General features: G+C 25.5%; 1 protein-coding gene and 1 long non-coding RNA gene across 7 annotated transcripts in view; one reads left to right on the top strand and one right to left on the bottom strand.

Annotated features, from left to right (window-relative positions):
• Nucleotides 1-19891, bottom strand: part of LOC124947890 (ABC transporter G family member 23) — a 51269-nt gene extending 31378 nt beyond the window's left edge. Inside the window, exons 1-3 of one of the 6 annotated variants that reach the window (XM_047490648.1) lie at nt 19331-19891; nt 11832-12228; nt 6589-6757 (exon numbers count right to left, since the gene is read on the bottom strand). Coding sequence is in view for 2 of the 6 variants with exons in the window: in XM_047490640.1 (XP_047346596.1) it covers nt 6589-6690; nt 11832-11911 (182 nt within the window). In the remaining 4 variants the exon portion in view is untranslated. Of the gene's footprint in view, nt 1-6588; nt 6758-11831; nt 12229-19330 lie in introns of those variants that run through there. The other 5 variants (XM_047490640.1, XM_047490645.1, XM_047490642.1 and 2 more) reach the window with 5 other exon arrangements.
• A 2231-nt stretch (nt 19892-22122) lies between these two features.
• On the top strand, nt 22123-23990 carry LOC124947895. Its single transcript, XR_007100539.1, has 2 exons — nt 22123-22186; nt 23413-23990. It is a non-coding gene; the product is annotated as an uncharacterized LOC124947895 (long non-coding RNA).
• The last annotated feature ends 532 nt before the right edge of the window (nt 23991-24522 follow it).

Below are 24522 nucleotides of genomic sequence, written 5' to 3'. Positions count from 1 at the left end.
TCGTTTCTATTTTTATTATTGCTGTTTAATTAATTTTTCTAATCTTTCAATAATTTTTGAAAGTATTAATTTTTCGATGCGAACGTAATACGAGTTATAAATAATAATAAAGTATGAATATCTTTCTTTTCTTCGAATAATCGAGAAATTATTTCATTGTGAAATTCGATAGTATAATATCGGATTGATAGACGTTATTTGAATTTATTTCAATTATTCCAATCGATTTTATTTTATTTTTTTTTTTTTTCACGATATAGTACGTAATTTGAACTGTCGTTCGAAATGAATGTACATATATTTGTTTGTGCGGTAATATCGTCTACATTTTTTTTTTTTTTTTTTTCTTTTTTTTTTAATCATTTCGAATCATTTAGTCGATACTTTCTTAAAGGAGAATTTCTATTACTAGAATATCTATCATAATTTTTGTACTCATTGATAAGTTTTTTATTTATATATATATATGTATATATAGTTTTATAGTATATTATTATATACTATATATATTTTTTAAATATATATTTTCAATTAAATAAATCAAGTTAAACAAATTTAATTAAATATTAAATAAATATATATTTATATATATATATATATTTTTTTTTATCTTATTTTTATAAAAAAGGAATAAATCAGAATGAAAAGAAAAAATATCACATAAAATTTACACACACATACACACACACACATATACATACACATTCTATATATATATATATATACATATATATATATATTCTAGCTACTCTCTTCCCTTTCCCCAATACTCTTTTCTTCCATCTCCTTCTTTCCTGTTTTTCTTTAAATTTCCCACTCACTCGTTCGAAGTCGATGGATCGACGATCTCGCAAGATCGACGACTTTCGAGACTTCTTCGGTCAGTGGTAACAGGTGATACGTCAGAATGAGCACGTTCGAAGCAAACAGGTCATGATCTTGGAACTTCTTTCTTGGAAAGCTTACATTACGATATTCGATAAAAATATATGTACACACACACACACACACGACCGCGCGCATGCACACATACGCGTACACAAACACATACACACACACAGAATTTCACAATTATTTATAACAACATTGCAAATTACATCCCTTCTTTGCCCTTTCCCAATAATTTTTCTTCGAAATATTGACACTTATCGTTAAAGATAGATTTACTCAAGCGACTTTTTGAAAAAATACAATTATAACTGTTCAATGATAAATATTAAAAATATTACTCCATCGAAAATTAATATTCAAAAGTAATAAATTTCTTTCGATGTTTATGAAAAAGAGCAATTTGTCTCGTCCGATTGTTTTCAAATTACTATCCAAAGAATATTTATATTTTTAGAGTAAGAAAGAACAAAAATATATTTACTTCAATGTCATTGAAAAATAATATTTCATATAAATATTCGAAGGAGTCAAAGAGTTTGAATATTTTTCGTTACACTAATATTTGATTTAATCTGTTATGTTCGACTAGACAATATGTAAATGTTTATCTCCCTTTCATATTTTTAAACCTAATTCGTTTTTAAAGTAACGATTGTAAGAAAAGAATTTCATTTTTTTTTTTATTGAAATTTTTGTCTCCCAACAGCCGATCAAAAATATAATAGTGAATGAATAGAGAAGACGAGGAGAAAAAAAGAGAGAGAGAGAGAGAGAGAGAGAGAGAAAGAGAGAGAGACTGTTTATAAATATATTGTGCAGAGTAAACATGTAAATACATAAATACATATATATCCTCATTTGAGGCTAATTACTGTGACAGTATCTGAGTGATATCTTTGAAAGATTTGTATTAGAATAATCTTCGTACATATAATTATATATATGTATATACACACACTCACCTATATGTGTATATATGTTGTACCTATATATATATATATATATATGTGTACTATATTATATATGTAATATGTATAATGTAATACGTATATTATATATACATATATATAATATATATGTATGTATATAGATGACGTGTAAAATACTTGTGAATATTTTCTTAACAAATCTTACCTTGTATGGTGTTGATAAGAGTTACTTGGAATTTCTCGGTAAGAAACATGAGCTTTTTTTCTTTTTCTTTTTCTTTTTCTTTTTTTTCTTTTATATTCGCGTCAGCATTTACCGTAATATGTGTGTGTATGTGTCTATGTGTTCACGCGTGCACGTAATCGAAACATGATAAAGCACATATTTCTTTTTCCTTTTTTTTTATTTGTCGATTAGATATTTAGATATTAAAATACGAAAAAAAAAGGAAGAAAAAAAGAAAAGAAAAGAAAAAAAAGAAAAAAAAAAGATTCTGTACTTCTGTCAAAAATTTCGATTCTTATATTTATTATTTTTATTTATACATTTCTAACTTCCTTCTAATTTTTTTCTTTTTCCCTTTTTCTTTCTTTGTTCATCGATTAGATCGATAAGGATTAAGAAAAGATGACGCTTAAGATTAAAATTAGACATTGATCTTTCTCGAGCGTTTTTACGATCGTCGATGAAAAAACAATTCGTTGCTTTTACGTTGACATTTCATTGACCTATATCTTATAAATCACGTAATTGCAATTGCGAAAAAGAGATAAAAGAAAAACAAATGAGGAATAATAAAAAAAAAAAATATTGATTTAAATCGAGAACTTGGATTCTACACACATACACATACACGCACGCAGATTTACACACACATATATATATATATATATATGTATGTGTGTGTGTATAATTGGAATCGATGTTAATGATATAATAAGTTGAAAAAAGAAAATGAGAAATATATATAAAATAAATGAATAATAATCAATAAATAAATAAATAAAATTAAAATCAAATCGATGTCATTTTGTTGTTACACGCGCGCACATACACATACACATGTACGTATACATATGTAAACACATATATACACATTACACACAGCTATATTTATTTGTGTATTTATTTGTTAAAAATTAATCTCAGTCATCGAACAAGTCCAACATGAAATTTTATGACCGATGATTTTGTTTATTAATGGGTCGCATCTTTGACATGTCGCTTTTGCGGGCTTCTTTTGTTCTTTTTTTTTTTCTTTTTTCCTTTTTTTCTTCTCCTCAAATAATAATGCCAGTTCATACTTATAAGCATTCACATTAGTTGGACTATCATAGTAATGCTAATAGATTAGTTGCTAATGTTACTGTCGAGGAAGGAAACGGACTACGTAATGCATGGTCTCTAACTAGAAGAGAAGGCGAATATTAATTCTGAATATAGTATATGCAGATACTTTTGTTATTCATATTAGAGAGAAAGAGAAAGAGAAAGAGAAAGAGAGAGAGAGAGAGAGAGAGAGAGAGAGAGACATATATATAAATGTATGTATATATGCGTACTTATTTAAATAAACGAATAATTCATATTCCTTCTTGGACAGATAACTCTTAATGACGTCATAGAATTAAAAGAATATACATTTGTATGTTCCTTTTTTTCTTTTTTTTTCTTTTTCTTTTTTCAGAATATAAAGTTCTGTATTATTAATTTTATATATGTATGTATGTATATATTAAATATAAAATATTATAAAATTATTATATTATTATTAATTATTAATTTTATACATATATATATATGTAAAAAAATTTTTTTTTTATATAAATATAATACATAGTTTTCATTTATTAATAAATATCTTTTAATGATATCAAAAAATTAATAAAGTACGCAATTGTATTCTTTTTCTTTCTTATGAATAATACAAAGTTCTAAATTATTAATTTTATGTACACACACACACACACACACATATGCACATATTCGCCGTAATCCATTTTTTTTTTAATTAATTACCTAAATTTCTTTCTAAAGTAAAATATATTCGATTATATCATATAAAATAAAAGTAAGTATTATTATGTAATGAAAAGTATTAAAGTTACATTTTTATTATATCATTTATTAATACGTGTACGTATTTATTCACATATGAATCGTTATTTTTTCAATCAATTGTTTTCTTATAAATAATAGTGAAAAGATATAAGTTAGTATGAAATTTAAAAAAGATTTTATTCAAAAGTTAAATATAAATTTTTACTTTTATATATATTGTATTTCTTTTTTTTTTTTTTTTTTTTTTAGGTATAATACAAAGTTCAAAATTTTTAATAAAATATATAAATATATATATATATATAGGAAGGATCAATCAATGTATCGATAAAATTTGTTAAAGAGATAAAGAGACCTTTGTCATTCATAATCATTCGAAGACTCGATGTCACCGTCGATCGTTTGCTTCGAGGATTCCCGAGCAGATCGGTAGCTTCATTTCAGGTCATGAAGTGGCGACCATAACAGTGGTCAAGACGGTCTGCACTTTCCCTAACATTGCACAACCTGGTTACTGGTATACTGACGTAACCGAAAGTCTGAGTAAATAACATCGAATTATTCACCCCCATATATTTTTTCTTTTCCCTTTTTTTTTTTTTTTCTTTTTTTCTAATCATCGTTAGCCTCATTTTCATATTTATTTAGAATTAAGAATTTCTATCATTGAAAATCATATGCAGTTTGTAATATATATGTATATACAATGAAAATTAATGTAATTATATTTATGTATAAAATTTGAAAGAAGTTAAAAATGAAATTATTCGATTTAAAAATAATCAAATGAAAGAAATAAAATCGAATATATTGGTTTAACGTGTATCAGCAGAAAATGGCGAAACTAATATTTACCTACTAGCGATTTGGTTCAAGGTTTAGAGCCCTCGAATGACGTCCGATTACTGTCTTTTATCTTCTCGAGAGATTTCTTGACGTAATAAAATACAACATCCTGTATATATATATATATATAACGAGAAAATTGCTGTTATCTGTCAATAACATAAAAATGATTTGAGATTTTTCTTTTTCATTTTTTTTCGTTTTTTTTTTGTCCTTAAATACGTTCAACGAAATTTTTACTCGGGGGGGGGGGGGTTATTTTTTTTTTAAATTTCACTCGAATTTTATTTACCGAGGGATAAAAAAAAATAGACGCGAAAGCATCACGCGTTATCACGGTCTATCAAATTTAATTGAGGGATTTTTCATCGTAATTTTTTCATTTATTTACTTATTTATTCTTTTTATTTTTTATCTTTCTTCTAACCCGAATTTCTTCATGTCTATATTAAAATCATATATATATATATATATATATATTAAAATTCTTAAATCACACATTGTTATTTATTTACAATATATTGTCGTAATAAAGGAAAATTTTTAAAACATTTCCTCAACTTTTCGTTTTGTACTTTTCAAATATTTCATTTTTTTTTTCGCTCTTTGAAAAAGTACTGCTTTAATTGTTAACACGCAATGCATACAACGTCAAGTATAATTTAATATTATTGACGTAAAAGAAAATTTTAGATGTTATATTTGACATCGTGTTAATAAAAATATTTGTATTATTCGTAAAATTCGTACGATAGTAAGAATTATCAGATTAAGCATGCATTTCACGAAATTTATTTTGTTAAAGATATTCACGTACTGAAAAAAAACAGACTATTGAAATAATTATCATTTTTTTCTTTATCCCCCTTCCTTTTATTTTCTACGTAAACAGATGATCATACACACACATACAACATACAAAGATATCGATGTACGAATTCTTGAAAATTTTCATGTTTATCATCGATTATTTAAGAATAATTATCACACAACTGATCTAAGCTTTAAATGTGAACGTGACTTTAATTGAAATTATTGTATTTGTTTTTTTTATAATAAAAAGATGGAATACGTACGATAAATTAGAAATAATAATTTTGTTTTTTATATTCTTTTTGATTGATAAAAAATAAATAGGAGAATGATCTATATGAAAATAAAAAAAATATTTTATATATATATACATATTATAGTAGCAATGCAACGACCGATAACTAAACTTTGTAATATACACCTATTTATCCATTATTTTATTTTATTTTATTTTATTTAATAACTAAATAATTATTATATATATATGATATATAATAAATACATATATTATATATATATATATATATATATATATATATATATTTGTTATACAATAATATGTACATATATAACATGTGTTATAATTATGTCATATAAATTTTATATTAATTATTGATCAATTATATAGATTAACAAAAAGAAATATTACATTATAAAATCTATGCTTATTAAATAATTAATAAAATTCGTTTGGAATAATTAAAATTAGAAAACGAAGAAAAACAAATTAATTATACATAAGACATTTTATCTATTATTTCAAAGTTAAATAATTATAATATTTCATTTTCATACACACACACACACACACACACACACATACACACATATATATAATATATATATATATATATAACAAATACATATATGATATATAAAAATAAATTAATTTCAATTAAATTATAAATTCAATTTGGAAATTTTAATGATTTCGTAAATATCAGATTGTATCGTAACCAATCGTATCGCAGTTATTCGAGTCCACGAGAAAATGTCATGAAGTTGTATGAAAGAAGGAGACGAAACAGGTCGCTGCGTTATACCAACCAGCAGACGTGAAAGCGGTTGATCCGGCTGCTACTGTTGCCATTGCTGTTTAATGTTGCCGTAGCTATTGCTGTTGCTAATGCTCTTGCTCTTGCTCTTGCTCTTGCCAGGAATTATGTAAATCCCAGGAAGAACGTTCAAATATGGTTTAGTCGAGTTCTACTTATATCTAATATATGTATGCGTTATATTAATATCGTTATTCATAATATCAAAATGTTCCAATAATATTTTCTTCAATGATTACGAATATGATGGATTATTTATTTGAAAAAGAAAAGAAAACGACGAATGGAAGAAAAAAAAAAAAAAAAGGAGAGAAAACAAATTAGAATATTTCTTGAAAATATTTTAATCAAATATTTGAAAAAGTTTATATGCATATCAAACGGAATATACAGTTCTTTTAATATATATATATATATATATATATATATATATATATATATATATATACAAATAATAATAATAATGATAATAAATCAAAAAGCTTTCGAATACTAACTGTGACACTAATAGAATACGGTGAATGTACTCTCTGTAAAATAAACATCTAATCTTAGAAGAGACAGATAGTAGTAAGATCAACTATATATATATATATATATATATATATATATATATATATATATATATATATATTTTTTTTTTTTGTCAATTTACTTACAATCAGTATACTTGATAATTACGATAATATAAAAATAATAAAATAATTAAGATAATATAGAAAAATGAAATTCATTAAAGTATAAATTTAATAATAATTTTATAAAATTAAACGACGTTTGTTTTTTTTTCTTTCTTATTGTTTTGTTTTGTTTTGTTTTCTTTTTTGTTTTTTTTTTTTCTTTCTTTAACGAACAATGTCATTTTATATGAATAAACAAATTTGAGTAAACTTTTACAAATAATGTGCCATTCCAAGGAAACGGAGAAAGAGAGAATGAGATAGGTATAAAGAGAAAAAGAAAAAGAGTGAGAAAGAGAGAGAGACAAAAGTGAGAGGCAGAAAAAGAAAGAGAAAGAACAAAAGAGAGAGAGAGAGAGAGGGAGAGAGAGAGAGAGGGAGGGAAAGAGGGAGGGAGGGAGAGAGAGAGACAGAGAGAGAGAGAAAAAAAGAGAGAAACACTTTTTAATGCGTTTGTGTGATGAGAAAAAAAATCAACGAAGAATGTCGGTCGTCCTTCCGAATATTTTTCAACCTTCTTACATCATACGTATATATGTATGTTTGTTTTTATTCCGTATTTTTATATTTATAAGAATTTAATATATTTAACGTATAAAACATTGATCGTGTCTTCTTTTATATGTGTGTATCTGCTTATACGTTCGTATGCATGAGAACCTGTTTAGAGATTAAGTTAGAAATCTCTTTTTCTTGTACATTTAAAAATACTGTTCGAATTTTTTCCTCTTTGAATTTTCATTGTTTCCTCATCTTTTTTTTTTCTTTTTTTTTCTTTTTCTTTTTTTTTATAATAATAAGATTATCGTATTAACGGGACGATGAAGATGATGATGAATATAAAGAGAGAGGAGGGAGAGAGAAAGAGAGAGAGAAGATTTTAAATCGAAATATTAAAGGATTATATATATATATATATATATATATATATATATATATCGGGATTTAATTATCATAGACTAGGTTGAATCTATTATTAAAGAGAAAAAAAATTTATCAGACGATAATAAAAAAAAAAAAAAAAAACAATGAAATATTACGAAAGTTTTAAAAAATACCTTTGAATTCGAATACAAAATATCTATTCTATATATCCAAATCTGTTCTATATATTCAAATTTGTTGACACGCATATATATATATATATATATAGATATGTGTGGGTGTGTGTTTTTATAGAGAAGATTTTTAATTAATTAATGGATATCGATAAGATTTGATTTCGACGAAACGAAAAACGAATAGTATTTATTTATTTATAAATTTTTCTTTCTTTTTCTTATTTTTATTTTTACATTTTCTTTCTTTCTTTTCTTTCCTTTTCTTTTTTTTTTTTTTTTTTTTTTTTTTTTTCATCACGAGATAAGGTAAATCTTTATCGACCATATATATATATATAATTACTTTCTTTTCTGTTTTATTATTCCTTCTTTTTTTTTTTTTTTTATTTTTATTGATTACAAATTGTATATATAATTTGACGATTCAAGATCAATGGGTTAAAATTTGGTGAATAAATTTTTAAGAACGTATATATAGATACATATCGAATTTAACATTGAAACGATGAAGAAATATACGTATGTATGTAATAAAATGGACAGTTGTAGGTCAATATATTTTTTGTTTATCAATAATTGTTTGGAGAAAAATATTCTTAACAATTTTGAAGAATAAAACATATCAAAAGATGCTCAGTATTATTCTCGGTCTCAATGTTAATCTTCTCTCTTTCTCTCTGTTTTACTCGACCTTTGCTCGATACGACACTATATATATATATATATATATATATATATATATATATATATATATTTCTCTTTTTTTCTTTGTTTTTTTTTCCCCTATGCAATTATGCATTCATGTGCTTTTTATGCACATACAATAAAAAGGGTTTTCGAACGTGAACAATCGACCTTTGGAATATGATTTATAAACATTGATGTCAATGAAGAAAAAAATCGTAAATAGTCGATTAAGAAAGAAAGCCGCCATTGATAATGGCGATGATAAAGACATTCCAATTAACTTCTCTCTCTCTCTCTCTCTCTCTCTCTCTCTCTCTCTCTCTCTCTCTCTCTCTCTCTCTCTCTCTCTCTCTGATTTTTCTTTTCGTTTTTTATTTATTTTTTCTACTTCATCAATTCTTCAATGCGACTTTTCATTATGCAGAAATTTTTTAGACTGCATTCAGTATGAATACAATGTCGTCATTGAACGTACGAAAAAAATCTAACTCATCAATAGCTTCATGTTTATCGATAAATAGATTCCACTTGTGTAAGAACGATAAGAAGAATCGAAACGTATTGTTAAACATGACATTTGTTCTTTTTATTCGTTCGATTTTAATTTAAAAAAATAGAAAAGAGAAAAAAAAAGAGAGAAAAAAAATTTACAACTCCAAAGGTAAATCGAGAGATCTCTACATTATCGGCAAGAATTTTACATATTAAGATATTCCTTTCAATCTGAAATAATTACATTTCTCATTTTCTTTGTACTTTCTAACTTGCATGACAGATCTACATTATCGACAAAAAATTTCTAATATCGAAAGTTTTCATTTCAATGTTGTATATTTTTTTTTTTCTTTTTTTTTTTTTTTTTTTTATTAGATAAATTAATTAACTCTTCAATGGTGATATTAAACTGAAGAAGTTTTTCGTGATACCATTTATTACATATTCGCGTACGTATCATTTAAAATTGTGTATTATTAATAAAGTTGAGAAAAAAATAAAAATAAAATATTATCATATAAAAAGAAAATATTAAAATATTATATTAAAATATTAAGATTTATACATTATTTATCTCTCTTCTTTTATCATATGAGTTTATACCGATACGCGACGATCAACATTTCATATTAAGTGTTGAATAGCATATGTAGTGCCATCTTTCGGAATATTAAGGAACTCTTTTATATGAAATTATATTCATTGATAAGGAGCATTTCAATCGTATCAACGAATAATCATTTTCGATGCAAGTATACAAGAAATAATGAAAGATTGCTTATTATTAAACGATTAAACTGCGCGTGTTATTACGAAAATTCCTAACATTCATCTACAATCTTTTATACGTTTATATGTATTTCAATATCAATAATTATCATTATTTGAGGAGAAATATTTCATTATATATATTTCATCTTTCATGTATATATATATATATATATGTATAAAAATATGGTGTATACATATAAAAAAGAACGAAAAAAAAATGAAAAAATGACCTCTATAGATTAATCAATTTTATATAATAAAATGATGATTGCGCATAAAAATTACACTATGCAGAAAACTATTAGTTGCAAAAGATCTTTATAACATCTTTTTTTCAATCTTTAATATTGGATACACAATATATATATATATATATATTTTCATTAATGCCTATATTAATTAATTTCATAAATGATACATGCATATGTATGTTCGTCAGATGAATTATCCTTTCACTGAATCTACAATTGGTAGGCACGATCTAATAAACTGTAAATTTATTCATTAGAATTGTTGGTCACTACCGACGACCACTTTCACGTGCAGTTACGAACACTGTTTTCTGTACATTAAAAGGCATGCATAGTCAGATACAATTAGATTCGCGAATAACAATTAAATTCTATGCCAATTCGATGTACTTTCTTACAATCATTTATTCGAGTCCAATAATATTCTCCCTTCGCTTTTTGTCTCGTTCTTTTATTTATTTATTAATTTATTTATTTATTTTTTTTTTTTGTTTTTTTTTATAGATTACGTAGTCCAAAAAAATCTTGTTAGATTCAAAGAAAAGAACCAAAAAAAACGAATTCGAAACAAATTCCATACAACGAACGTAGATAATAAAAATATCGGATTAACGCAAATCAGAAATGAATAAATTCGAAATGGACGAAACGTTTATCAAATAAATAATTATAATTATTACGTGCTAATGTTCTTGCTAGAAGTTTTTAATTGCTTTCAAAGAAGTTCGTAAAAGATTCTGAGACTATAATTTAACATAAAACAAAACTTTGTATTCAAGGCAAATTCATAGATACTCATTGTGTATCGCTCACGTTCTTACAATTATGATTGGTGCACCTTGAAAAGTATACACAACGAATGCATGAGAGATATGATAAAAAGAAAGAAAAAAAAAAAAAGAAGAAAAGAAAAAAAATGAGAGAAAGACAGAAAGAAAAGGAAAAAAGATTAATAAAAATTAACAACCAAAAAAAATTCAAGGACCATTCCTTTCCTCCCGCCCCCTGCCCCCTCCCTCATCTTAAATTATTGCGAGACAATGGTCTCGCAAATTTCTCAATATCCTACCGTAGAGAGAGAGGAAAAAAAAAAGGACAAAACAAGAAAAAAAAAAAAAACCCCCCAGGAAATATAAGAAAAAATTCTTTTCGATACTTTTCGATTCAAGTTGCGCGCCATTTGTTTCCTTATTGATTTTTTTTTTTTTCATTTGTTGTTTTTAATTTTTTTTTTTTTTTCACTCTGTCCGACAATAAGAAAAATATTATCGTTTTAAAACAATAACTCACTTTGTTATTCCGTCGCTCCAACTGAACATCTTCTTGATCTTTTCCCGTTGTTTGTTGTCATCCTTACTGTAGTCCGCCATTTTTCTCGATTCTTCTTCTCTCCTTTGATTTCGTCGTTGTTACCGTTCTTGATTCTATTTTTATTTTTCTTTTTTTTTTTTTATTTTATTTTTTTTTATTCTTCTCCTTTTAAAAGTAAATTGCCAAATCGAAAGAAAATGTCACGGAAATTTCAACGATCAAATCTCAATGTCGATACATTTTTTTTTGTTTTTTTTTTGTTTTGTTTTTACTTTTCCCTTTTTTCTCCCTCTCTCTCTCTCTATCTCACTCTTTGTCCTTCTTCCCCACTTTCGACTTCTTTCTAGAATAAAATCAACTGTTTCCAAGTATGGCACTGAAAAAGAAAAAAGAAAAACAAATCTTTTATTAAATTGTTCAAATTGATCTAATCACATTTTTTTTTATTATTAATTATTTCAATTTATGTCTTCGTTTTTTTTTATTATTTTTTTTTAATACATATATATATATATATAATCATCCAAATCACAATTAAAAAAATGTTATATCGAAAGTTATGTTTCTGTCTGCATTGATTATTATTATAAAAAAAAAAAAAAAAAAAAAAAAAAAAAAAAAACTAGCAACAACGAGTTAATTCGTTCAAACACTTTTTTTCTGCATTTTTTCGTTTTGTTCTTTCTTTCTCTTTTTTTTTCAAAATACGTATGCATAAATTAATATAGCAAGGCAAAAATTTTCGAAAAAAAGATATAATTGATTTTTGATCATCACTTGGAACATCAAAAGCATTTATTCTGTCGTTATTAAACCAAACGATCAAAATGTTCTTTTAATCGTTATATTATATTATCTTATATATTAGGAAGATTCAATTAATTCAATGATATCGTAAGAAAGTGAAACGAAAAATAGAATGCAATGAGCAAAGATGTTTTTTTTTTCTCTTTATAATACATGCAAAGAAAGCGTATGATTTCTAGTTTTGTTAATTCTCAAGGCAATTAAGAAGGAAAATCAAGATATTCTAAATGTTCCAATTTAAATATTATCGTAAACTCTATATAAATCATTTCGTGTAAGATAAATATACTACAAAAATGATAGAAGATCCACCTAGATGTGATAATGAACGATCCTAATCATAATCATAATGAATCTAGATATTATACTATGCCTAGCTAATTAAAAAAAAAAAATTATGTCAACTTCATTAATTCGAAAGATCGAAAAACTTCGTGAATATTAAAAAAAAAAAAAAAAAAAAAAAAAAAAAAAAAAAAAATCTTCTCGTATTCGAAAATTCCGTTTCTTTTCTTTTTTCTTTTCTAATCTTTTGTTTGTTGTTTTCTTTTTGCTGTGTTTGTTTCTTTTTTATTGCCAAGCATTGAATCTAAAAACATAAAGTGTTTCGGCCATGTTTGATTTTTTGTCCCCCATTTCTCTTTTGCTTTTTTCTTTTTTTTTTTTTTTTTTTTCTTTGCTCCCGATAACCAAATTAGAGACATAATAAAAGTTTCTCTTGACGAAACTTTTTGTAAGAAAAATTTTTAATTAATTGATTATAAAATAATTATATATTTTTGTTATTTGCCTTCTTTGGATTAAGCATTTGTTCTTGACAATTAAAATGAACACGTCACTTGTATTAGTACATACATACCACACAAGTTTATTATTACTAACACAGAGATCAAGAAAAGGGGTCAGTATATCTCTAACACGTTCTTAGTTCATTTTTTTCCCGTGCTAGTCGCTACAATCGAACGAAATTTATTTTACCTTATAAATAACTTTAAAAACTGGCCATTTCAACGAAAAAAAAAAAAAAAAAAAAAAAAAAAAAAAAAAATAATATTTACAAAGTATCTATTGTGTTGTCCACATTTTCACGATAAATAAATGTTACTTATGTAAATAAGTAATAAATGTTATTATGTGTGTGTGTGTTCGTATGTACATGTAAATAATTCATACAAAATTTACATAAATTTCATTGATGGTTTTATGTAAATCTTGTATGTAAATTATGTAAATCAATGTTTTATAGTATATTACAATAAATACAATATTTGTCTCGTAAACAAATTTATATTAAGTGATTATTTGTATTATTTTTATTTTACTTCATATTCCTTTATAATTTTTATTATTTTTAAAATATACACCGCGGCCATTTGCTTCTTTTCTATATACGATCAACAAGATTCACACGCGATCATGTGATCCTTTTCTATGCATGGAATACATAATAAAATCGAATTATGTATATTTTCGCATGTATACTAATCATTCTTTTCTTATTTCCATTTTTTTTCTTTTTTATTTAAAAAAACACGATTTTCCTCTTGCCGCAATGACAAGAACTTTTCTTTAAAACGGAACAGACAATGAAGAAGAAAAAAAAAACGCGCAATTATAATTTTGCTTCTTGATTACAACTTCGTAAAATATAATTCGTGAAAATTCGATTGATCGAACGAACATGAACAACAAGATAATTAATGTTGAATATCTCTGTATAATTCATTATATTATCATTGAATTTTAATAATTCTCTGTTTCTCTTTCCTTTTATTTTTTTTACTTTTCGAAAATATTATCACTTGGAATCTTTTAAAATTATTTTTGTAATATCTACACACATTGTACGTTATAATATCTAACATATACACATAACATATAACAATAGTATTTAACGATACGACATAGATTTTAGACGAATAAAATAGTAGTAATATGAAAATATTTTTGAGAAATATTGACAACAGTGGTAACAAAAATCTTAGATACGTCACTGTATTCAGGAACGAAAGTATAACCTCTACGGTTCCATCGTATATATTGGAGGTCACACAAGAAGAAATTTCTACGTACTACCTACGATCCTTTCTTTCATATTTGCAATGATAAAATCGATCTGTTTATATACGTTCCATAATACATAAATCTTTTTATACGTAAATTATAAATAAAAGAGACAAAAAAGAATCATTATCATAACATGGCGGTCGAACAATTATTTATAAATACTCAAAATCAAAAATTAACAATTCGATTGTTATTTTATAAATAACTTTTTTTTAAAAGAGTGAACACATTCGTGGATTAATATTTCATAGATATTGTAAAAATTCTTTTCAATAATGGCGGCGAAGCGATTGTAAATAAATGTACATAAGTTTGAAAGATTAATGAAATAAAAAAAGAAAAGAAAAAAAAAAACCAATTTGATTGATTGCTTTTTTCAAATATTTTTTTCTTGTATCAAAAAAAAAAAAAAAAAAGAAAGAGGAAGAAAAAAATAAATAAAGAAAGGAAGAAAGAAAGAAGAAAAGAAAGAGAGAAAAAAATTCATTAAACTAAAACAAATTTTGTTAGTGCAAAATTGAAAATAAAAAGAAATAAAATAATATAAAATAAAAATATAGACAAATTATCAAGATAATGTAAAAGTAAAAGTATAGAAAAAGAGAAGACCAGTATTTTTATGTGAGACAGAGAATCAGTATAATCGAAGTACTATGTATTTCAGTTTAATGTCTGACATTATATTAAATATTTCCATACGACTTCGTGCGATTTTTAATTCAATTCCTTCGTGCTTAAAATGAAAAAAAAAGAAAAAAAAAAAAAAATAAAATAAAATAAAATTTTCAATGTCACGAGAGATGCAATTCAGATATACGCACACGTGCGCGCGCGCGTGTCTAATGTTTTGATTGAAATATGAAACGTAAAGGATAAAAAAAAATTTGTTTAAATATTTAAGAAAAAACCACATTTTTTTTAATATTTAACAAAAAACAAATTATAAAATTTTACAACTTTATTATGAACCATTTGTTGCATATAATAAATATTGTTTTAATATATCGTGCATAAAAATTGTTTTAATTTATTGATATTTGTCAAGGATAAGTAATCGACAACTTTTCTATGATCTTTCATTGGAATGTGTCTGTGCAAGACACTTTTTCCTCTTTGTTTTTCTTTTTTCTTTCTTTCTTTCTTCTTTTTTTTCTGTTTTTATTCAGATAATGATTAAGTGAAGAGAAAAAAAAGGAAAGAGGAGAAAAAAAAATTATAGATAATTTAAAAATCTACATGTAGAAAATAGCTTGTTATATGTGCGTATACACAAGGACGGAAATTGCATAGGAGACATAACCTCGATGATCAAGCCAACTAAGAAGCTTTCTCTTACATATGTATGACATGTATGTATATTGGATACTCTAAACTTTTAATTTTATTTTTCTTTCCATTTTTATTTTCATATGAATAATCAAATGCCCCGTTTTAACACAATTAATTATTATAAAGTACAATTTTTATGTGGATCCTAATTTAATTTGTTTGGTTTTTCTTTTCTTTTTTTTTTTTCCATTTTTATTTTTATTTCAATATCAATCGACAATTAATTGATCTCTAAAAACGCGATTATTATAAAATATTACTTCGTTAGGTTTCAATTATATATAGAATGAATTCTATATTTGGAAATTATTAAATTATTTTTCTTTTCTAATTAAATGTTGCTAATTATTCTAATTGAGTACTTCTTCTTTTTTTCTTTCTGTAAACATATCTCTAATTATATTTTTAATATTTTAAAAAATTATTCCTTCATACACACACACACACACACACAAACAGACACATATATATAAAATATACAACATACTATATACATATACGTGTATGTGTGGAGGAAGGCAGGCAGGCAGGCAGGCAGGGAGGCAGGTAGGCAAGCGGACAGACAGACAGACAGACAGACAGGCAGGCAGTAAGGCAGGCAGGCGGACAAGCAGGCAGCCAGACAGGCGGACAGGCAGACAGGCAAGCAGACGGACAGACAGGGAGGGAGACAAGTAGGCAGGCAGACAGAGGCAGACAAACAGGCAGACAGACAGGTAGGCAGACAGACAGCCAGACAGACAGGTAGGCAGACAGACAGCCAGACAGACAGGTAGGCAGACAGACAACCAGACAGACAGACAGGTAGGCAGACAGACAGCCAGACAGACAAGTAGGCAGACAGACAGCCAGACAGACAGGTAGGCAGACAGACAACCAGATAGACAGACAGGTAGGCAGACAGACAGCCAGACAGACAGGTAGGCAGACAAACAACCAGACAGACAGACAGGTAGGCAGACAGACAACCAGACAGACAACCAGACAGACAGGAAGACAGGTAGGCAGACAGACAGACAGACAGACAGACAGACATACAGACAGACAGACAGGCAGGCAGACAGACAGACAGGCAGGCAGACAGACAGGCAGGCAGACAGACAGACAGGCAGACAGGCAGACAGGCAGACAGACAGACAAAGAGAGAGAGAGAGAGAGAGAGAGAAAAGATATTTTATAGGATAATCAATGTTTAACATGTGCAACAAAACGCATACACACTCACATATATTTGCATGTATAAACATATATATAGGTATGCGCACACACATACACATACACATACACACGTGTATACGTGCTTATGTGTAACGTTAACTAGAGAACGAGAGAGTTTCAAATTCCATAAATTAGAACGTGCTCGTTACGATGGTGTTGTAATATAACGGTCTAAATGTTATCTTAACATCCAGGAAGGTTTCAATATATCTGCACTTCGTTACGTCATAAAAAAAAAAAAAAATGCAACTAGGGACTATTGTAAAAGCAGGATATTTCGAACAGTAAGCCAGTTTTGCATAATCTCTTAGAGTTAACTATCTCGATCAAAGTTCATTTAGATTTACTACGTCATTCCTCCTGTTATTTATCATTCATTAACGTTTTCATCCAATCTCTAACAAATTTCTTTTATCCAGGAAGTATACATAACCATATATCTGTATTGGTGTATATACAAATGAGTACGTTTGTAATACTAAATATTATGTACTATAAATATTATACATATATATATATATATATATATATATATATATATATTATAGATATATAATCCTTATAGCAAAAGTAATTTTACATTTTTCAAAATTAATTGATTTCTTTAATTAATCGATTTCTTTCTTTCTTTCTTTCTTTTTTTCTTTCTTTCTCTTTTTTTCTTTTTATCTAACGAATAAAATTGATTCGAATTAACGAATAAATAATTTCATACGCTAGTAATTTAATTATAAAAACTAATTTAATTTCTTTCTACAGAAAGTATAAATTTATGTATGTGTGCGTGTATAATAATATTATAATGAACGAAAGTATTTTTATGTTTTACGAAATTAATCAATTTCTTTTTACTTTATTTTGTAGGTCGAATAAAGTGATTTAAATTTAAGATTTAAAATTAAAAAGTTCTGAGAGTTCTAACTGTTCATGGTTATTTATGTAAAGAGTTTGGAAAATTAAAAAGAAAGATTTTTTTTTTTTTTTTTTTTTTTTTAAATAAAACTGACCTCGACTTTTTATAGAAAAATAAAAATATTCTTGAAACGTTTATTTCCGCGATGTATTGAACATCTAACGCTAATGGCATTACGTACAAAGAAGTTTTATTTGTCGCACTAATGGAAGTACATATATATATATATATATATATATATATATATATATATATATATATTTATATATATTTATATACATATATTTATATATATATATATATGTTTAATATGTATATATATATTAAATAATTATTAAAAATAAAATTAATTATATTTATTAGGTTGGAAACTATAAAACGGGCGTCTTTGTTTAGTTTTTTATTTTCATTCAAAGCCCGTTTCATAGTTTCCAACATAATAATATTTATTAATACTTATATATGTTAGAAAATTTGAGAATACCTTTTTATTTTTATTATTTTAATTAAAATAATCACGTTTCCTAACGTTTCGAAATTAATTAAAATAATTGAAATTCAATGAATTTAAATGTCGAAATATTTCTTCGAGATCAAAAATTTATTTTATGTCAATATTTAGAAGAAAGATATATATATATATATATATATATATATATATATATATATATATATATATATATATATATCGAAATCGATTTGATCGGAAACGAATGAGTGTGTATGTGTATGTGTGTGTGTCTAAAGAGAGAGGAATATAATCAATGTGATATACACGACGTAAAAATAACCGATATACTTACTGCAAGTTAATTTGATATTAATATGAAATAATCTGAATAACATGGAACTGCATGGTGAATATTATAAACAAACATAGGATATTTATTTTAATCGATAAATTTTTATAAACTTTTTCAATGTCGATCATGAATGAGATAACGAAATTAGGCGTGCAAAAATCATGAATCGTAAATATCTGATGCATAAATACGTCGAAAAACGATATTAAAAATAATCTCGTTTCAAGTACGCTCTTTTTATTTTCGTTATAATATCGGAAATATAAAGATGAAAATAAATAAGAAGTAAAAGAAAAAAACGAAATGAAAAAGAAAAAAAAAAGTAAGTAAACAAATCATACCTTCTCTTTCTTCGTCGACGTCGTCGTCGTAACTCTTAAAGCTCTGTCTTGTAATTTTCTTCTTTCTTTTTGTTTCTCCTTTTTCTTCCTCTTTCTCCCTCTCACTCCTTCTCTTATTCACTTTTGAAGCACTAGCAATGTAAAAGTAGAAAAAAAAAAAAAAGAGGAAAAGAGATAACAACAACGAATTATCGCCAATTGAATGTAATAAAAAACAACTGTACGTGTTTACGATCGTAAAAGTGTAACACGACAAGGGATAAAGGGAGAAAGATACAAAAAGAGAGAGAGAGAGAGAGAGAGAGAGAGAGAGAGAGAGAGAGAGAGAGACAAATAAACAGACAGAGAAAGAAAGAATGAGAAAAAAAGAAAGAGAGAGAAAGAGAGAGAAAGAGGGAGAAAGAAAGAGAGAGAGAGAAGGAAAAAGAAACACAAATAAAAAATTTTCGGAGGAGCACGATTACGTATGACCGATCCCTTCGAACGCGTCTTTCGCACTGACGAGTTTCTTACGTTCAAAACACGTCGTCCTCGTCCTACTACATGCGCGAGTATACTGTCGTGTCTCTGTTCACCAATATCGAGCAAGAAATCATAGACGTCGCTACTTAGAGTGTCTCCATGTTGTTTTTCTTATATTTATTTATATCTCTATCGATTTTTCTTCCTTTCTTTTCTTTTCTTATTTACCTCGTTTACCTTGTATTTCATTTTATTCATCTTTACAAACTGATAGATATAAATTATTTAAATATTTTATAAATATATATATTTCAAAATTTGACGTAATATTATAAAGATAATAAAAAAAGAATATATATATATATATATATATATATATACATATATTTAAACTTTTAAATAATTTATTACAATTTTATAACATATAGTTATGTTATATAATTATATTGTAATATATATAATTATATTATAATAATAGCTATATTATAATTAATAATAATAATATATATATATATAATATAATTTAATAATAGTATATATTAATATTATATTTTTTTCTTTGATTTATATATATCTTTTCCTTCAGATATTTTGTTTTTATTATCATTACTGTCATTATTATTATTTTGTAATATTATAACTAATATATTAAAAACCATTTTGAAAAAATAAATTTATATATTTCCCTTTTTCAAGCGATTTTTTTTTTTTTTTTTTTTTTTTTTTAAGGAGAAATCGTATCCTAGCTTTAACCATTTATCGCTGTTAATTATAATTACAACAATTAATAAATCAAATATTTTAATTTTTATTTCTCTCTCTCTCTCTCTCTCTCTCTCTCTCTCTCTCTCTCTCTCTCTCTCTCTTTTATTAGCTATTTTTCACGATTTTTTTATATCACATATCGATTTAATCCGTAAGTCATGATATTGATTTTACTTGTTAAAATAGAAAAACTAATATTTTTCTCGAAGATAATAAAAAAATATAAAGGTAACAATAATAAATCAGTGCGTGATTAAATAAATCGTTAAAAACAATGTTTAATGATTTATCATCGATCAATGGAATAATTTATGCTCATTTAATCTTAGTGCGAGTATTTGTACGTTTGCGTTTGTACGCATTGTGTGTAAGTTTGCAAATGTATATGTATACGTTGACATAGAGAATGCAGATTTAACGACATGGACGAACACGTAAAAAAAAAACTTTCGAGTATTCTCCCCCATAACGTCTACTTACTACGTACTTTCCTGACGTACAATCGAAAGTATTAATGTGGGTGAAGAAGTCGGATGGAGTGGAGTCGGGAGCGAGTAAGGTGACGGAGGGTGAGGAGGGGGAGAAGTGAGGACAATTCCTTCAATTTGTCGCGAGTTTCTCTTTTTATGCCATTTGTATATTCCTCGTTGTATATCTATCGTTTAACCCTTAAATAATAATTTCCAATTATAAAAGCAGAAATTTCATTGTCATCTTTTCTTTTTTTTTCTTTTTTTTTTTTTTTTCGTTTTGCTTCTTTCAAATCAATACGTAAAAGTTAATAATGAAAATTGCGATAATTAGAAATTAATTAGAAAATTCGATTAGTAGTACTGTTTCTTTCTTTCTTTTTTTGTTTTGTTTTTTTTTTCTCATTTGTTTATTTATTTCTTTTTTATTTTTTAATTAATATCAAACGAAAGAGAAAAGGAAATGTTTCCTTTTTTTTTTTTTTTTTTTTTTTTCTTTGTACTGTCTTGTACTCATTATCAAATATGGAAGGAAGATACATTGTTGTCAGCCGTAATTTTGTCGCAATTTATTATCCGTTGTTTTATAGTAGAGAAATGAGAATAAGGAAAAGGAGTTCGATAAAGGAAAAAAAAGAAAAAAAAAAAAAAAAAAAAGAAAGAAAAAAAAAGAAATAGAAAAAGAAAAAGGAAATATTTTTCATTATTAATATGTAATATTGAATAAGAATTATCATTTTGTTTGTGCGCGTTTTTTACGTCATCGATCGTTAAATCATCCCAAGTGATATAATGATAAAAGAACAAAGGAATATATAAGAGACGCGCAAAAAGGAACCAAAAATGGAGATACGCCCCTGTTAAGACATTAATGCTCCCGATTGGAACTACATACATATATACATATATACATATATACTTAGAATAGATACATGTATACATATGTATATATAGATCGTATGGAGTGCGAACGGTAAACGAAAGTGGAAAACCACGTCGACTATGATGATCTTCCATCTACGAGAGGAGCGTCTAATGCGAGTTGTTTTCTTTATCTGTGACCAACTTACCAATACCAACGATTCATTTCCATGTTACCTTTCCTTCTATTCCGGCAAAAAGGATGGCATTAGGTGGAAAATAAAATAAAAAAGAAAAAGTAAGGGAATTTTTTTTTAATTACACGCTGATATTATTTTTATACATTTTTTTTTTTTTTTTATTTTTCTTTTTCTTGTTTTTTTTTTTTTTAACAATTTTTTTTTTTTTTTTTTTTTTTAATATCCTGTTACATTGTATTTTTAAGAATTATTGTATAATTATAATATATTACAACATTGTGTATATAAATATAAAATTTATTTATATATATATATATATATATATATATATATAAATTTTTTTATATATTTATATAATATGGGCCGTATAAAAAGTTATGTTAAATATGTCGTAAAAATATATTGAAATAATTATGAATTTATATTTTATCATTGATTAATCAAAGACGATAATCGTAATAATAATCTTGTATACGAACGTATATAAATCGAACGAGAACACGTTGTCGATTGTTAAGCGATAAATTTTATTGGAACGTGAGAATTATAATAATAATTACGAACAAATTTATTCGACGATTACACTCTTCTTATTTTACTTTTTCTTTTTTTTTTTCCTTATCTTCAAGATATCGTGTATAGATTGACACTTTTAATTCACACTTTTGCGATTAAACGATCAATTTTTCTAAACACGTTTCACTTGCCTTAACGACGATGACGACAAAATGATATTCCAGTGATTTATAATCTAACATTATGCGAGAATGAAAATCTAAACAATTCGCATAAATTGTGTTTACTTTAATGCAAATGACGACATGACACGGCATTTAATCTTAACTGAAAACAAAACGTGAACGAATTCCATTACAAGTTTTTTATTTCATTGCAAAACATTACAAGTGCACGTTAAATGATCATCTTACAGTTTATACACGCATATATATATATATATATATATATATATATATATTATAATAATAATTAATTATATTTTTAATTAGAACACGTATTAATGCTTTCCCTAATACGGGAAAATAATTACCAGTCGAATAAATTCAATAGTATGAAAATAGTTCAAATTTGTACAATATGAGAATTGTTAACACTTTTGTGATATAAAAAAATTGTTTAAATTAGTCCGATACGATTAATTGTTTAAATGTTAAAATATATGGCATTTTATTTAATTTCGATAATGTAAAATCAAATAGGAAGGAATAAAATGAATAAATAAATAGAAATACAAATAAAAAGAGATAAAGTTCAGAAAAATACTGACTAGTGATTTTCAAATGAATTTTTCTTGTTATTATTATAGGAATGAATCAGATAAGATAGGATGGGATCGAAGAAGATCGAATATGATCGAGAGGGATCAAATGAAATCCAATAGTATTGAATAAATCCGAAAAGAATCGTATATGAATTAAAAAAAAAAAAAAAAAAAAAAAAGAAGAAAAAAAAAAAATGGGACTGAACAGATTCAAATAGAATTTAAAAAAGATCGAATAGAATTGAATAAGACCAAATAGGAAAGAATAGGATCATCATAATTAGAATTAAAGAATGTTAATTATTTTCTAAGCAAAAGGAAAAGATTTTCTCTCTCTCTCTCTCTCTCTCTTTCTCTCTCTTTTTCTCATTAATTTTTCAATGAATAAAAAATTATTTACGATTAATCCTAGTTGTTAGATTAATACATATCTCGAAATAATTTCAAATATATGCCCTACACGTCGGGCACAGTCGACATTTATACAGAATGAATAATTTTAACCTCAAAAAGGATGCTGTATATTTTTTGAAGACTCGGAAATAATAATAGGTAAGTTTAAAAATGCACTTTCAATTCTGTCATTATCATATCAGTAAAAAAAAAAAAAAAAAAAAAAAAAATTCATGAATCATGTAAATTATTTCAATTGAGCTTAAAATTGTTTCGGGATTTCCTCGCAACTAGGATTATTGCGAATTTGAAAATCTTTGTATAAAAGTATTAAAAAAAAAAAAAAAAAAATATATATATATAAATTTCTTAAAATTTTTTTTTTATCAGAGAATCGATTTTTTTTACAACTAGAACTTAATTATAATTCATCAAAGGTGATCAGTGAAATATACTTCCTGAATCATCACTCGTGTCTCGATGTCTCCGCTGTTCGGAATAGTTTAATTTGTTGATTCAATTCACGTATAGTGCATACCATAAATATATATACGAGCCATTTTAGTTTAAACATATGTATTTATACACGTATGAGTTTTACCGGTGGTAAAAGTGTCTTACCGATTGGAATGATATCGATTTATTTATCATATTCAGATTACAAAGAATTTTTTAATTAGAATGTTAACCATTTAGAAAGAATATTTTTCTTTCCATATACTGATAGATAATAAGAATAAATATTCTTTCTATTTCAATATC

The sequence above is a fragment of the Vespa velutina genome, chromosome 3, assembly GCF_912470025.1.
Source record: "Vespa velutina chromosome 3, iVesVel2.1, whole genome shotgun sequence".
NCBI classification, from domain to species: domain Eukaryota; kingdom Metazoa; phylum Arthropoda; class Insecta; order Hymenoptera; family Vespidae; genus Vespa; species Vespa velutina.
Note: the sequence above shows the minus strand (reverse complement) of the source record. Positions and strands in the feature narration are given on the sequence as shown.